The sequence below is a fragment of the Diabrotica virgifera genome, chromosome 3 (genome assembly GCF_917563875.1).
Source record: "Diabrotica virgifera virgifera chromosome 3, PGI_DIABVI_V3a".
Taxonomy (NCBI): Eukaryota; Metazoa; Arthropoda; class Insecta; order Coleoptera; family Chrysomelidae; genus Diabrotica; species Diabrotica virgifera.
The window spans coordinates 18406674-18424816 of NC_065445.1; the positions used below are offsets into that span (position 1 = coordinate 18406674).

Sequence of the window (18143 nt, forward strand, 5' to 3'; positions counted from 1 at the left end):
ATTAACAATTTTCCAATCAAATTCAAAATATAAATAAATATTTATTTTTACCTTTTTACATTCTTAACATAAAAGAATTTACATTCTTAACTTCTATGTGTTTTATTGGTTTTATCACAAAAAAAAATTTTCTATAAATTCAAATATCCGTGTAAGACTGGTTGCATGGTTTCGAGAATGTCATACCAAAATTCAAAATAATGCATACAGCAAGTACAAATTAAATATTTAACTGAAATAAATACGGTTATTTATTACCAAACATAGATTTGCTTTCTACAATGTAATATTCAGAAAAATGTGTATCTTCATTTTTCAAAGCAAGCAAATTTCAACGTCAGTTAACTGTTATAAGCGTTCGCTGTTACAATAATTATAATCTATTTATTATATTCTTATAAATGTTCGATACGTAAGTATTTTATGAATTTACTTGTAATGTAGTATTGAAATATTTCATTCATAATAAGTGAAATTAATGATACTTGATCATGGAAGAAACCCAGTTTGGATTGATAGGCAGTACGAAAAAAACAAAAAATATTATGTCAATATAATAGTTCCGCAAGAATGTTTAGAATTTAAACAAGTAATTGGACTTCGTAAGCCCTAGGTTTTCACCCAAAGTAATCGAAAATAGAACTGGAAGTCGATATTTGAACTCTTCGTGTAACTTTGCGTCGATTGATATGCGATTTTACTAATTTTGAGTCAGTTACTAAACTTTGGGTGATCATTGTTTAAGCAGATATGACTTCAAAACCGGAACTAAATATTCAAACTCAACTTTTCAATACGCTTCGATTGATGTGTTACATGTACTATTTCTGCGACTATAATAGCACTTCTGGTTAGAACTTTTTAACCGAAAATGATATAAAAACCAAAATATTACATTTATTTGTTCTCATCTTGCTAAGGCACGTCGAATGATATATTTCACTTGTACTATTCCGGTGACTTTAAAACTGTACTTCTGGTCGCATTTCTAAAACCAGACATCCTTACGTCAAATTTCTAACCTTTGTTACCTCATTTGTCATTCTACCTGGTATAGACACGAAAGAATTATATTCGCGGTCGGACGGACCGACGGACAGACAGCCCAGGTCAAATGTCTCACCTTTAGTAACATCCTGGAATTATAATCTTTCATTTGAAACCTTATTTGTCATTCTACCTGGTACAATGAAGGAGTTAAATTCGCGGTCGGACGGACAGACAACCTAGGTCAAATGTCTCACTTTAGTAACATCCTTGGATTGTAAGCTTTCATTCGACACCTCATTTGTCATTCTACCTGGTATAATGACAGAGGTGTTATATTCGCGGTTGGACAGACAGACGGACAGACAGCCTAGGTTAAATTTCTCACCTTTAGTACCATCCTTGGATTATAAGCTTTCATTTGACATCTCATTTGTCATTCTACCTGATATAATGACGGAGGAGTTATATTCGCGGTCGGACGCACAGACGGATAGACAGTCTAGGTCAAATTTATCACCTTTAATATCATACTTGGATTATAAAGCTTTCATTTGACACCGTCGGTCTAGAGTCTAGACTCTAGCTAGACGGTCCAGTTCTCTGAGGCGCAGCGCAGTCGATCGACAAGTTTAGTGGATTTGCGATCGACGACGGTTCGAGCCTCAGCCAGGTCATGAAATTAATAAAAGGCCAACGTCGGTAGTATAAAATTCAATAGAATCTACGACTTGGTCTGGAATAACTGGTGTCTGATCGGCCTATGTTGGAGCGGTACCGCAAGGGATATAAGGTCTTGCGGTTTGGTGATACTCCTCCGTAGATCTCTACCGAAGGGCGTTGACGCCTAATAACGGTGTATATGTATATATATTTGACGTCTCACTTGTCATTCTACCTGGTATAATGACGGAGGAGTTATATTTGCGGTCGGGCGGACAGACAGCCTAGCCTAGGTCAAATTTTTCACCTTTAGTACCATGCTTGGATTATAAGGTTTCATTTGACACCTCAATTGTCATTCTACGTGGTATAATGATGGATTAGTTGTGTGCACAGGCAGACGGACGTGGATAATTCTAAGTTTTCACATTTTTTCAAAATTGGGGGAAACAATATTATTATTAATTATATTGTAATATATTTTGAGAGTTTTACCAATAAAATCTTATTGTCAGTAGGTTTGGCTCCAGACACAATAAAATCGATTTAAAGGAAAGGTATGTCAAACACATAAAGTTAGAGGATTTGAAGAAGCTGTACCAAGTTTTCGAATTTAAAGAGCAGATAGGTCATGGTTCCTTTGGAATAGTGGTTAAAGCAGTAGACAAATCGACAAATAAACAATACGCTATAAAAATTATTAACAAGTATAACGTAAGTCTTATAGTTAGATACACCATTTAACTTTCATAGTAATTACAGCTAACACCTCTTTAAGCTCTAGACTACTTCATGTAGGGTTTTCCCACCAGAGTCTTCATTTGGTCTGTCGATCATGTTGGAGATCTACCTCCTAATCTTCAGCCTTCTACCTATACCCTTCTACTACTTCCACGGGCCCAGTTCTTTTCGCAATGTCTATTCCTCTCATTTTAACTGGACTTTGTCCTGTTTCTTCTGTTACAGTCGTCTTTGCTGCGATCCGGAGCGCCAGCTCTCGTACTATCCTTTTTCGGATGTTGAGCTTATGTGTCTTCGCCCATTTCACCATACAGTCATGGTTCATCCGATCTAAGTGGTCTCTCCACATGCGTCGTCGTGCTCTTGTCCATCATCTCACTATGTCTTGAACGCCTAGCTATCTTTGAGTGTGATACCACTTATGGATCTTATTAGGGTTTTCATCTCTGTTGTTCTCATTATTTGTTTGGTCTTTGTTGTCTCGGCCCTTGTCTCAGCTGCCTATGTCAGTAAGGGTCTAACACATGTCTTATAAATGTAAGGTGACCAACTATTTTTTGTTCAAAAAGAGTACACTTTGCAAGTACAGTGGACTCTCTCTATAACGAACACGGATATTACGAGGTTTCGCTTATAACGAGGTACATTAGGTGTCCCATGAAATTCCTATTGAACTATAACCCTCTATAACGAGGAATATTTGGTTATAACGAGGAAAAATGAAACCGAAGAATATGTTTTTTACCTGTTTTTAGGGCAGTAATGGCTATAAATAAACACCCCAACTGGCTGTATATAGAAATTCCTAACATCTGTGTTATTATCGAGGCAAGTGCTGTAATATGCTTCGCTGCCTGCAATAAACTTCTTCCTGTGTATCGACCGATATTGATTATTGTATAAAATTTACAATTTACGATGGCGAGGTCTCATTGTTCACCATCGACCCCTAATAAACTACGTAAGAGATATTAATCTTATAACGAGGTAATTAGGCCGCCATTTCATTTCTCGTTATAGAGGGAGTCTACTGTATTTCATAGGCGAATCAAAAAAAAAAGAAGGAAAAAGGATAAAAACTTTATTTTCTTTTAAAAACATATTTTTCTTTGGATTGCATTTTTTTTGCTAAATGAGGATGTTCCTATAATAATGTAGCCACATCCGAACAACTTTTATTTTGCATATTAAATTTGAGTGTTAAGATGGCAGAAAATGTTTTTACAGAAAGTGCGACTTCTCACTGCTCCAATAATCATATCCTAGTGAAAATACCCTTTCAACAGCAGCATTAATTAGGGTCTGGACAACATAAGCAAATTTCTATTAAAACTCTTAAATTTTCATGTGGGATATGTTCTACTCTAAAATGCCAAATGATTTCTGCCCATCTTTTTTCAAGTTCTATTTTCTCATTGTTCCATTTCTTCAATTTTTCTCCATTTAAATATAAATTTACTCTTCGAATTTCTTCAAAGAGAAAATGGTCATTAATAACATTATCTTTTACTTCCTTCATTACAAATTCGACTGCTGAAGAAAATTCTTTCGATTCAATTTTACTGTTTAGAAGGGTCGATTTGAAACAATTTAATGCTCTAAAGTTCATTATCCATTCTATCCGTTCACAATGAGTATAAAATTATACAAATGAGTACTTTCAGAGTACAGGATTTGAAAAGAGTACGGTTTGCGAAAAAAGAGTACAAAACTCAGTAAATGAGTACAGTTGGTCACCTTAATAAATTCGGACTTTGGGTTCTTAGATATTATCATCGATTGAATTTTCTCTGTTGATAGTCTCACGGGCACTCACGGCCACCTAATAAAATTTCACGTAATTTTTGTTGCAATTATTATGGTAGGGGAGCGCAAGCGGGGATTTTTGCAGTTACTCGAGCGCGTCAGATTATTACATGGGTAGAAAATGTACCTCTACCATATGTTGTCTCTTAATGCAGGGGAGTTCGTTAAGGGGGGCCGAAAAAAAATTTATCTTTAGAAAAACTGGAAATCAGATTAAGATAAGGTAAGTTAAGTACATGCAAAACAGTGTATATTTCAAAAATCTGACGATTTGAGCAGGGCGTAAGGAAATGGGTGAGTCCCAAAGTTTCACGAGAAAAAAACAAATATTTCGCGAAATGAATGACAGATCGAAAAACTAAAAAATACTTACTCAATATTTCTCAAAAATCTATCGAATGATACCAAACACGACTTCCCACGGAGAGGGGTGGGGGATAAATTTAATATTTTAAATACGAATCCCGCGATATTTCGCGAAATGAACATCAGATTGAAAAACTGAAAAATATACTTATTCAATATTTTTGAAAAATCTATCGAATGGCACTAAACACGACCCCCCACGGAGGTGGGGTGGGGGGTTACTTTAAAATATTAAATGGGAGCCCCCATGTTTTATTGCAGTTTGGATTTCTTCCGTAAAAATAAGTAACTTTTATTCGCGACATTTTTCGAATTATGGATGGATGGCGCTATAATCTAAAAAAACGATTGTTGGAAAGAGAAACTTAAATTAAAAATGGACAAATCCCCACTAAAATGGAAAACTTTACTTAACTTTATTTGGTTTTAGGACCTACTCTTCACAACCCAATAGGTCCCCAAAGCGCTCTAGTGACTGCACATTTAGCATACTTTTCTCCCCTACCATTAATGTTTGGCTTAAAGAATCACGAATAACTCACAAATTAAAGCACTTAGGTATAGGGAATGCTTAAGAAAAGTTCCATAAAATATAATTTCATTACAATACTAAAATACAGGGTGTTACATTTAAGAAAACTCAGAAAATACGTGGCCCTATATATTTGAAAATATTTTTAGATCATGGTCCTATCTTTGCCCCAACTTTACCTAAATAACTTTTTTTCGTATCTCTTACGATAAACGAGCAATTGTACTTTTTCACACTATTGCCCCACCCTGTATAAAAGACAACAAAATAAATAATAGGTATATCTTTGCAAGTATTTTATATTTCTTATACTTATCTTTCATTTTAAAGGTATCTGCAAATTTACAAGAAATCCATGAAGAAATAAAAATCCTTAAATTCGTTTCCCACCCTAATATAATATTTTTGGATAGAGTCTATGAAACAGCTAAAAAGATCTATCTTGTGTTCGAACTTTGTAATGAAACTTTGTTCAGTAGATTTAAGAATTCTTCTCAATTTGCAGAGAAAATTACCAAAAAACTAGCTCAGCAAATTATTGACGCTGTTATTTATCTACACAAACATGGTAAGTTTTTAATGTTGTTTATTTAATAGTCAGGGATCCCAGGCGTATTTTCAGCATTTACTACTATAACAAGCTAATTTTTCGTGAGTAGCTTCATTTGGACGAGACGCCCAACTTTTTCCGTACAACAAAATTTCCGTATGTGGTAGATAACAAAGATAGAATAGTAGTGTAAATTTAAAATCTCGACTGAATTCCGCCGTTGTGTTAGCCGTCATTTTGATTTTAAACAGGAACCGTTTTTGCTCAATATCTCCGCCATTTTCAACTTCTCGACAAAAAATATACGAACTAAAATTGTTGAAAACGTGATTTTCTATAATATCTTTCATTACAATTTTTTTCGTGTGGTCGATATTTTCAGAGTTATGGGGGAAGATAATAACTGTCATTATTTATAGCTATATTTTTTTACTAGTTGAGATTTTTGTTATCACCCATAATTTTTAAGTTACTATTTTTTTTCAAAATTAAATTTTTTTTTAATTTAAAACCAATCTTTTTTTTTGCAAAAATTACCACTTTGAACCGATAAAACTTATAGATCATATAAACAATACATACAGTGTGACATAGAAAATTGCCCAGCGCAAGTACATGTAATAATAATTATTACATGTACTTGCGCTGGCCAATTTTTTGTGTGACACGGTGACAGAAAAATACAGCGTGTTTTATATGTTCGTTCATGGGTATTCTTTCATTTTTCCGACTGTATGTATTGGTGAAACTCACCTCCAGGGCAAAAGCACACATCGGCACAATAGGTATCACTTTGTTTTGTTTGACATGTATGTGCATGTGTACGTGTATATCAAATTTCATCTTAATCCGAGCGGTTCTTGAAAATTTACAGTAACAACCGTGAGTAAATGGACTATAAATTAGCTTGAGTTTTTATATATATATATATATATATATATATATATATATATATAAATATAAATAAGCAAAATCATTGGCTAATACTCGTAAAGTGAATGTGAATTTAGTTCGAAATATATAAAATATATAAAAACTAAATTCACATTCACTTTACGAGTATTAGCCAATGATTTTGCTTATTTATTTTTATATTTGTACTCGATTATCCAACATCATTTTATATATATATATATATATATATATATATATATATATATATATATATTATGATATATTTTATGATATAGGATGAGGATGATTTATATTTAATGTTTATTAAAAACTCTTGATATACAATGTGTGTTTTTATTGGGCGGGCGGGCCCGCATCCCACTGGAACCAGAGCCCGGTGATCTATCGGTACGCCACTGCCTCAAAGTTAAAGGTGGTTAAAGCGTTAAAGCAAATTGCATATTTTACTCCAAATACTCATTGATATATTTGTAGATGGCGCCACACTACAATGGATAGATAGATTCAGTGAGCTGGCTTTTGGCCTATTCCACTACGACTTTTTCAGATATATTGTGCTCTTCTAACCCTAGGTTATATTCTCTAGCTTGACCCTTTTTAAAAGTGTAATAACTTGGATACTGAACCTTCCTTTATAGCTCTTTGCCGGTGGCTTTTCATCGCCTAATCTAATGTAACGAACCGCACATTTGCCAGGCTGTCGATACTGGCACAAAATTTGCTCTGCTGTTTCTTCCTTAGATTCTGCCAATACCACCAGCTTCAATTGCATATTCAGCTTCAACGGCCTATTCAGCTTCAATTGTCTATTAAGTTTCAACTGCATATTCAGCTTCAATTTCTTATTCAGCTTCAACTGTCTATTCAGCTTCATCTGCATATTCAGCTTACAATACCCTGCTAGTAGACTTACTATGGCTTTGACTGTTTTCCTGTCTTTCCTTAGGTCTACCGTAAATTTTTGCGACTGTTCTATAATGGACTATTTCGCCTCTCTTTGTTCTGCTGAATTCCTCCATTATTCCAAAGATTTGTGAGCTACCCACTTTCTTGTAGCCGTTTTTGTTACTGTCTTTCGGTCATATTAGGAACTCAAACAACTTTTTTTGTAATTGTATATTGATCGATGTAATCTTTTTCTCATAGGCATCTTTCAGTGCGTCACAGTTTTTCGATTTCTTTCTAACGCATTAAATTGTATGTGACAGAAAAAAAGGCACGTCCGTGATTACAGATATTTATAACATTTATTACGAATTATATAATACTCGTATATCTACGAATATAATCTGTACAATTTATAAGACTATACAAATAAAAAAAAATACCATTTTATAAATAATGCAATAAACACAATTGATTTGTTTTTATAACAAATTGCAAATAAAACGTGACAACTGTCAGATTGAACTAAAATGTCATGTCAGAATAAATGTTATAAATTAATATGTATTATCACGGACTTACTTTTTTTCTATCATTTGTGACGCACTGAAAAATGCCTATGAAAAGGACATTACATAAGTGTAGTTACGAATTTTTTTTACGTCATTTTATCCAAAATCACTATTTGTTTTAGATATTGTACACAGAGATATAAAAATGGAGAATATACTATTTGCCACAAATCCGGAAGATCCAAAGGATGAGTATTTCATCAAATTGAGTGATTTCGGATTAAGTGTAATAAAAGTAGGTGCGGGCATAAAAGGCATGATGCAAGACAGAGTTGGTACCATTCTTTACATGTGTAAGTAGAATAATCAATAATCATGAACTTCTTTCTTCGTATTGTGCCGCCTTCTAACGAAGGTTGGCAATCACTTCTCACTTCTTTTTTTGGCTTCCCTATTGATGAGACTTTTTACTGAATCTCACCCCACCGTGGCGAAAAGGGTTTAATTATTACCTTTTGCCTGATTGGACATAGGTGAATATTTTTGGACCACACGCGTACCTATGTCCGAAAGCAGAGAAATGTCCTTCGATATTAAAAAACTAGTGAACTTTTAGGGCAACTGGTTCTAAGATTTATTTGGTCTGGTTTTATAGTTACTAATAAACACGATATGAAGGGTTGTGCAAAAGAGAAATAAAAGTGCTAAGCGAACAAAACATTTATTAACAACAACGAGTTTAACAAATGCACGGAATTAACGATTAATTGTCTTAGTAGAGAAAGAGAGAGAGAGAGAGAGAGAGAGAGAGAGAGAGAGAGAGAGAGTCTTTATTATACACATTAGGTACCGTCTTAAAATTTAGCGTGCGAGGTAATTATTGCGAGCGGGAGAACAACAGAGCAACACACGGACTAGTCGCCTTGGACCCTGAGAAGGGACTGCCAAGTTTTTATTCTAAAACTGCATGATATTTTCTTAGTTCGCTAAGGGTAAGAAAAACACTTAACAAGAGTGTATCCACATCCACACATGTTTCATGTTTCTACCCTTGCGACCACCGAAGACGCTAAACAGCAACCATATCAAGGGCGGATCCAGGGAGGGGGGCATGGGGGCCATGGCCCCCTCCGAGAATTTAGAATAATATGAATTTAAATATTTGCAGTTCAAATATTTTTAATTTCAAACACATATATATGTACAAAACAGGGAATAAATACGTTTTCTGGACTAGAATTGAAAAAAAGAAGTAACGGAGAAGCTTCAAGAATGATTTTTGGGTTTTTTTATAAATCAAAATGTTGATAATTTTACAGAGTGCCAATTGTTAGAACGATCTTGACAGCCATGACACACAAAGAATAAAAAAGAAGTTAAGCTTTAGTTGGGTCACTGGCACTTAGAACAAAGGAGTTGGTTGGTATTTTCGCACAGTCAAAAGGAATTGTTTTACAAATATTGCGTTTCATTTTTGTATTGAAAAATATGGTCACAATAACGGGATGACAGCCCAAAGCCTTGTCACGAAACCTTTAACATCTTTCGCCAAACTCATGAGCAAAGACGAAGTCATATAAACCCATGAAAAAACATCATACCACAAGGAGTGCGTTCAGGTTGAGCTGGATTTTCTAAAAAGTTATCGCAACCCTCAAAAGTCAGTCATTAACCAGATAGACTCTCAGAGGTCTAAACAGAAACAAAAAATAAAGAAAGACTACGACCAATACTAGAGTCTATCTATAGTGTTCTTAGGTCGGCAAAATATTCCTCTAAGAGACCATCGTGATGATGGCCTTATGCTTCTGGACGAAGATGCTGGACCTAGGGATGAGGGGAATTGCTGTGGTACTAAGGCAAAACCCGATATGTCAAGGATGATCGATTTTTCGTTTTTAATGCCAATATGTACATTGAGCGATGAAGAATGTGATGACAAATCACTACATGGCTAAACGCATCCATGTAACCAGTAGATAATAAAATTGTTTCCGATATATCCACTATTACAACAACACCGCTAACTTTTAAACACATCTGCTGCAAAATCACGTTTTTGACTTTGACATATCGGGTTTTGCCTTAGCACCACACAGTGTTAAGGTTTAAAATCACATCAGGAAATAAGACTCTTAAATAACACCTATACACAGCATCTTCCTGAGCAACATGCATTAGTAGCAGCAGTCAAAATCAATTAATAACATGTTGTGGTGAAGAAATAATTGAACAAATATTTGACGAAACGACTGATGTATCCCACGTGGAACAGCTTTCTCTAAATTTGGGATACATACACAATAACAATTAGTGAAAATCAAGAAAGAGGGAAAGAACAAGGCCTGGCAGGAGAAGCATTGGAAAAAATAGTATTAAACTTGTTGAAAGAACTGCACTTGGATCCGAAGAAATGTGTAGGAATCGGTACTATATGGCAGGAATGGTGAGTTTTAAGGCACTTCTCAAAGTGTGTGAAAAGTGACTTAAAACTCACCATTGTAATCCTAATTTTTAAAAATTACCCCCCGTACTTCTGGTACTCCTCCCCAAAAAAAGTTTATGGCCCCTCGCGAAAATCGGTCCTGGATCCGCCCTTGAACCATATGTCCGTTTTATCTTTTGTGCCTCTTAAAAACAAAATTCTTAAGTCTTACTAGCAAATGGTACAGATTGTCCCAACAAATTTAAAAGCGATATTTGTAAATAAATGCGAACCAATTTAACTGTTGTTTTCACAGCACCTATCTTTGCAATGAAATATCTGTTCAACACAGAGGTTAGTCCAATCTCTGATATTCCTCAGCCAAGATTTCTTCTTTCTTCACTGTACTCTTCCTTGCATTATGACGTGTAGCAAAGAGTATTTATTGTTTCGAAGTATGTGACTCAGATACGATGTTTTTCTGATTTAAATTGTGTTAATAAGCTTTCTGCCATGTCCAATTCGTCTTGACACTTCTTCGTTTGAGACTTTTGCAGACCAAGGAATTTTCAGAATGCCTCCAATTTTCTTACGCTTTGGACTTTCAGCGTCCAAGCTTCTACCCCATATAGTAGTTGCGACAAAACTTCTTATTTGTAAACATTGACATGTGTTTTATAAATCATTTTCGAGTTATTTCTATTTCATATCTCCTATTCTTGAGCAGTATCCTTAATTTATTATTTATTATTATCAATAACCTTTTACCATCTATTTCAGCTCCAGAAATCTTATTGGATCACACTTATAGCGAGCTCTGTGACGAGTGGTCGATAGGCGTAATAATATACACATTGATTTTTGGTAGATATCCCTTTCATGCCACAAACAAAGAAGAGTTAATGATTAAAATATGCGAAACAGAGCCCGAGTACCCAACAAAGACCGCAGGAAGCGACTGCATCGATTTATTAAAATCAGTCTTAAAGAAAGATCCCGTGGAACGAATAACAGCCTTAGAAATGTCGAAACATCCGTGGTTCGGGAATACAGTACAGAGAAGGAAGGATCAAACTGTTATTGATTACATGAAGCAATGGAAGAGTGAAATGATGGTAAATTTCTTTCTTTCTCCCCTTCCTTTTATCCCATGGGGGTGTCGGATTTGGGCTAGGTATTTTAGTTTCCATTTACCCATCTCTTACATTCTTTCCTATTTCTTGCCGTTATTTTCAATTCCTCGAGTGATTTTCGTTTAACTTTTCCCACCTCTACTTGCTGTGTCCATTTTTTCTTGGTCTGCCTCTTTTTCTTTTTACGATGTTCTTTGCTTCGTGGACTTTTCTTGTAATCCTGTTGGGCTGCTTCCTCATCAGATGGCCATGCTCCTAATAGTCTCATTGTTTAATATATCCCATTTTGTCTTTTCAACTATCCTTCTTAGATTTCTCATCTCCATCCTGCTCTTATGTTTTTCCAGAATTGTCCAGTTTTCACTTGCACAGAGCACAGTCGGTATCACTATTGAGTTATGTACACTGCACGTCACAGAAAACGGGCACCCCAAAAAATGGGTCATTTTTGATTACTCGTATCTTCTAAACCTGTTGTGCGATTTAACTATTTTTTTTAATAACTTATAGCTTTATTATTTAAGAATATCTCTGTAATAATATTGTTGCTAAACAGGTAAATTTTCATGGTATACTGGGTGTACGAATCAAACTGTGTTTTTTTCTCAAAGTTTGCAACACCCTGTGGAATATTCTTGCAATTATAAAATACTGAAATTAAAACCCAAGTATAGCCTCAGGTTTTTTTAACATTTTGTTTTTTGATTCATTCGCTTATGTTGGATAATACAAAAGTTAGGTACTTTAACAACTAGACATGTTCTTCATCAGTACAGGGTGTTTCTAAATAAGTGCGACAAACCTTAAGGGGTAATTCTGCATTAAAAAATAATGACAATTTGCTCTATTACGTCAAATAAGTCTATAGAGTCAAAACGCAAGTACATTATTTTCTCAGTAATTTTAAATGGAATTTATATATCAAAAAGTACCATTACCGTACTTTAATTTTTAGATAACATTCCCTATCTCTAAATTTATTAGTTTTTCAATGGACCAGTAGCGTGGCCACCCAAATCACCAGAATTTACTAAACTGGACTGATTTTTTGGAGTTACGTTAATAATAATGAGGTTTATAAAAGAATATCTCCAACAACAAGGGATGAGATGGAAAATAGAATAAAAAGTGTATTTCGATGTCTTAATTTACAAATGCTTCGTAGAGTAAGTAGCTCATTCAATGATCGTTTTTAGGCGTGCAAAAATGTGTTAGGAGGTAATTTTGAACACCTTATGTAATAATTAAATATTAAAAATATTTTATTAAAAGTAGCTTCTAATTTTTTCAAACATGTTTTTTTGCAAAATGTTTTACTGATAAATTATTTTTCGTTCTTTATTGTTACATTGTTACATTTACATACAAAAGTAGTGTTTAATTGTCTTCACAAAATGTTGTATTTTGTGTTTGTGTATTTTTTTGTAAAATTTATTACTAATTTTCTTTCTTTATTTGTTACATTTACATAAAAAAGTAGTTTTTATTTGTTTCAAAAATGTGGTTGTGTTTTTTTTTTGTAAAATAATATTAATAATAAATAAATTAATAAATTATTTTTATTTCTCTATTTGCTACATTGTTACATTGATTACCGGATTGATAATCAGTAACAAAGATCTTACACACATAGATTTGGCCAACTCTGAAAAATAGCGTAACGCGGAGCAGTTCGGGTCGGTGGTCTATCTATCTCTCTCTACCGGCGCTTAACTTTCTCTCTCTAGCATATGATGGCTGCCGCCTCTGTGTAACTGTCGTTCCATTACTCCCACCTCTTGGTAGATACGCTCACACTCGCACGACAGACAAAGATAGCTAGACCACCGTACTTGATATCGGCGTTACACCCCGATGCATTGAGTGGCATATCCCTAGCCAGATCTATTCTATTTACATATCTCTGATCAGTAATCGCCAATAGGGCTTTTCATCGATTGTCATTTGTTTCGAGCTTCTGTCATGTGTCACTTAATATTAATATATCTACGTCATACGTCTTTGGTTTGTATCATTGGTATATACCAATAACGTACGACGTAGATATATTAATATTATGTGACACATGACAGAAGCTCGAAACAAATGGGTGCGTTCGGACGACCATAGCGGCTGGCTGTCAGCAGAAATCGGCTGAGTGGTTGTATCCAGCCGTGATAGGGAAAGCTTAGTAAATCTCTCAGCGGCTGGCTTCCAGCGGTGACGTCTGACAGCTACTGCTGGCTCAGCTGTCCAGCCGCTGTGGTCGTCCGAACGCACCCAATGACTGTGAATGAAAAGCCCTATATTGTAAATTCAGTCATGGCTTACTTAAAATTTAGACACCTAAAATAATTTGCTCTGAAAAATGAAAATATCTCGAAAACTAATTTTGGACATAGGGAATGTTATATAAAAATTAAAGTACGGTAATGTTACTTTTCAATAATGATATAAAATACAGGGTGTTCCATTTAACATTACTGAGAAAATATTGTACTTGCGTTTTGACTCACCCTGTATTTGATATAAAGAAAATTAGCAATATCAATAATCCTTGAAAATTTTGACAATAAATAAAAAAATATGGCATTAATAAACCATTGATGTTGTGCTTATTTTTATTTATACAGGGAGTTGAACTTGTTACGATTTTCATACAAAATTGGTTATAACTTTGTAAATACCCTGTATAACATAACAAACCTTTATATTTTTGTGATGGATGAGAAGTTAACAGAATTTCGAATATAAAATAAAATATAGGGTGTTCCATTTAAAAAAAACATAAGTTTGGTCTGCCACTGTGATATCGAACAACCTGTAACAAATTTTGTAACGTGAAGCTCAAAGTTGTCTACAATTTTTGTTATTAACTTTTATTGCTATCTATTACTATAGCGGATCTATTGAGATTTACCCCACTAATCAATCACCCTGTATATCCATTAGTTTCTGTGTTTTATTCTCGGATCTGCTATTAATAGATACTATGTCTTCCGCATACATTACGTTATGTAATATAGTTGGTTTGTTCTGACTCTAGTATTTCTTATCAATTTTATCAATATTATACGAGGTATGTCAAAAAGTATGGATTTCGCTCAAGAGTAAAGTACCTTTATTTTTCACAATATTGAAAATTGTTGTTATGAAAAGCTCCTCAGATATAAAACTATGTTTGAATATGCAATTACATCCTTCTGATTGAAATATTATATTATCATTTCAGACCATCACTTCCAGTCATTATAGCATATCAGGAATACCAATTGTCCAAGATGAAGTACTTACAGTTTCGGATTATGAAGTTGATGTACATAAAGTATAATGAGATATTTAGGTAACGATTGTAACAAAAAAGGAAAAAAGTATAGAGAATATAAAGTCTCGTAAAGAGAGAATAAAAGGGCTCGGTTGGTGAATATTATCATGAAATAAATATATATAAAAATTATGTGTACCTAAACGTTTTCTGCGAATAAATTACTTTAAAATATTTTCTCTTCACTTACAGTTTATCAATTTAAAAATAATCTAGCTGTGTAGGATCAACTTGTTCCAAACTATCTAAACTTATGCGAAAATACCAACGTTTAGAGTCCAAGCTTCGCAACCATATATTAAAAATATATATTTGCGCTTTTGTTTCTAGGGTGATTCCTTTTCTCCCTGACTCCCTGATTAACTTCTTAGGGATTCCTCTCTAATTCAGTGATGTAGAGAGACAAATTTTGTCTTTCTACGTCACTCCTGAAAACATTATAATAAACTGCTCGTCAAAAGTTAGGAATATAGAAAAATATGCTCATTTTCATAGATGATATTTTTTCGTGAACAGATTAACGGATTCCTCTATTTTTTTATTATTTCAGATTTTTCTTTAGTGCCCACACAGTTGTGCAAATGTTTAGTCAAACTTCTTTTTTGTATTTATACCGGGTGGAAGAAAAGAAATGTTTTTCTTTTGTTAAGTTTTAAATTAAAGTTAAAATCCCAGTGAAAAAAAATAATAGTTAACAAAACTTTATAAACAGAAATGCACATAAGGTAAACAGTTCTTATCGACACCTACATAAGAGTTATTTGTCGACCACGTGAGCGTATGCACAGCGCAACATAAAAGAGACGAGATTGTTTAATGGAGGCTCTGTGATGTTTTGGGGTGGTATTTCCTTAAGTACGTATTTGATGTCTACGTGGAGACTCTTTAAATAACGAGAGGTACATTACACAGATTTTTTTCCTTAAACACTCTGTTCCTTTCGCACTATATGTAGGAAATAATTTCATCTTAGTGGTATGATAAGACATGGGCCTCCTCACGTATTGCATGTCATGAGTTAAAGTTAAAACACATATACGTGCATAGAAATCTGCCCACTTAAAAATTTTGTCATTTTTGATGACTCCTATTTCCTAAACCTGTTGGCCGATTTAAGTGATTTCTTGAACATGTTATAGCCCGATTCTTTAACAATACCACTTTAATAATATTGTTGCTAAACAGATAAATTTTCATTGTATACCAGGTGTACCAATCAAACTGTGGTTTTTCCTCAAATTTCGCATCACCCTGTGGAATATTCTAGCATATATAAAATACTGAAATTAAAACCCAACTATAGCCTCTGGTTTTCTTAACATTCTGTCTTTTGATTCATTCGTTTATGCTGGATAATAAAAAAGTTACGTACTTTAAGAACTAGACATGTTCTTCATCAATACACGGTGTTTCTAAAAAGTGCGACAAACTTTAAGGGGAAACAGTAGCGATCAACAGGTAGCGAAAACGCGTTCCAAGATTGCGGCTGTAATTTTGAATATTTTTTCGAGATATTTGGCACACGTATTCGTAATATAATAAAGAATGGCGGTACCTGTTGATCGCTACTGTTTCCTCTTAAGGGGTAATTCTGCATGAAAAAATAATGACAGTTAACTTGATAAACCTTTGTCCGTAAATGATTCGTTTCCGAGATGTGGATTGAATTTTTTCTTACAAACTGACGATTTATTTATTGCTTTAAAACCAGTTGAGATATGCAAATGAAATTTGGTAGGTTTTAAGAGATAGTTTGCGGATTTTTTGACATAAAATTAAGAATTTAATATTCACCATTGGCGCGCATACGGGTAATATGACCGATCATATTACCCGTACCTATGTACGCCAATGGTGACTATTAAATTCTTAATTTTGTGTCAAAAAATCAGCAATAACTATCTCTTAAAACCTACTAAATTTCATTTTCATATCTCAACTGGTTTTAAAGCAATAAATAAATCGTCAGTTTGTAAGAAAAAATTCAACATCCCGTATCTGGGAAACGAAACATTTGCGGACATACGTTTATAAAGCCAACTGGCATTATTTTTCATGCAGAATTACCCCTTAAAGTTTGTCGCATTTATTTAGAAACACCGTGTATTGATGAAGAACATGTCTAGTTGTTAAAGTACCTAACTTTTTTATTATCTAACATAAACGAATGAATCAAAAAACAGAATGTTAAGAAAATCTGAGGCTATAGTTGGATTTTAATTTCAGTATTTTATAAATGCTACAATATTCCACAGGGTGATGCGAACTTTGAGAAAAAAACACAGTTTGATTGGTACATCCGGTATACAATGAAAATTTACCTGTTTAGCAACAATATTATTACAGTGGTATTGTTAAAGAATCGGGCTATAACATGTTCAAAAAATCACTTAAATCGGCCAACAGGTTTAGAAAATATGAGACATCAAAAATGACCAAATTTTTAAGTGGGCCGATTTCTATGCAGGTAAGTTTAGTAAAGAGTAAAACCGTCTAGTTTTTCTGTTATTAAAGATATCAGAGAAATTAAAAAATAAAATATTCGCCCACCCTTTGTGCTTTTTCCTCCCTACAAGGTGTCGCAAACTTTTGTTTCGGTTAAAATACATGTTAAATTACAAAGCCGTCTATTTCCTTTGTTTCTAAAGATATCAGAGATATTCAAAAACCAAAATGGTTCACAAAATATAAGTCTACAATACGATTCTGATGTATACCTACTCATATGTGTACCTCGTCCTCCCTATAGGATGTCACAAACTAACATAATTAAAACATTTCTTTGCTTCCACCCAGTATATAAGTACCTACAAAAAGAAATTTGAGTAAACCTTTGCACAACTGTAAATACTAAAGAAAAATCTAAAATAATAAAAAAAAATAAGCGAAATCCGTTAATTTGTTCACGAAAAAATCAACTATATAAATGAGAGTATTTCCTATACATATCCCTAACTTTTGACGAGCAGTTTATTTATATACAATGTAATATCTGATAATATCCTTATAATGTCACCTGCCTACTTTTAAATTTGTTTAAGTAGGTATCCCATTCCTAGAAGATAATAATACTTATATCTTCATATATAATAAAAAATAATCATTTTCTATGAGCAGGTATAATAGCAAGTCCGTATTTTACAATCCAAGAAATTTATGTTTCGTTAAGTACCTCAGATTACTTTAGAAAATAAACTTTTACAATTATTTATTATTCCTCGAAATCGGTACAGCTCAAAGTTTCGGCATTTACTTGAAAATTTTCTGTGATTCTGTGTTTCTCTTTAAAACCTTTGACAATATCCTTTAAATTTAATTTTGTTT

General features: G+C 33.7%; 1 protein-coding gene across 2 annotated transcripts; it reads left to right on the top strand.

The window, feature by feature from the left end:
- The first annotated feature begins 64 nt into the window (after positions 1-64).
- LOC114328618 (serine/threonine-protein kinase 33-like) lies at positions 65-14993 on the top strand. 2 transcript variants are annotated; one of them, XM_028277512.2, is made up of 6 exons: positions 65-412; positions 2166-2364; positions 5426-5663; positions 8140-8310; positions 11163-11497; positions 14727-14993. In XM_028277512.2, exons 1-6 carry the CDS (start codon positions 402-404, stop codon positions 14823-14825), a joined length of 1053 nt encoding a protein of 350 aa, XP_028133313.1. In that variant the 5' UTR covers positions 65-401; the 3' UTR covers positions 14826-14993. The 2 variants fall into 2 exon arrangements, with proteins under 2 accessions (XP_028133313.1, XP_028133322.1); XM_028277521.2 differs by having other exon boundaries at positions 2169-2364.
- The last annotated feature ends 3150 nt before the right edge of the window (positions 14994-18143 follow it).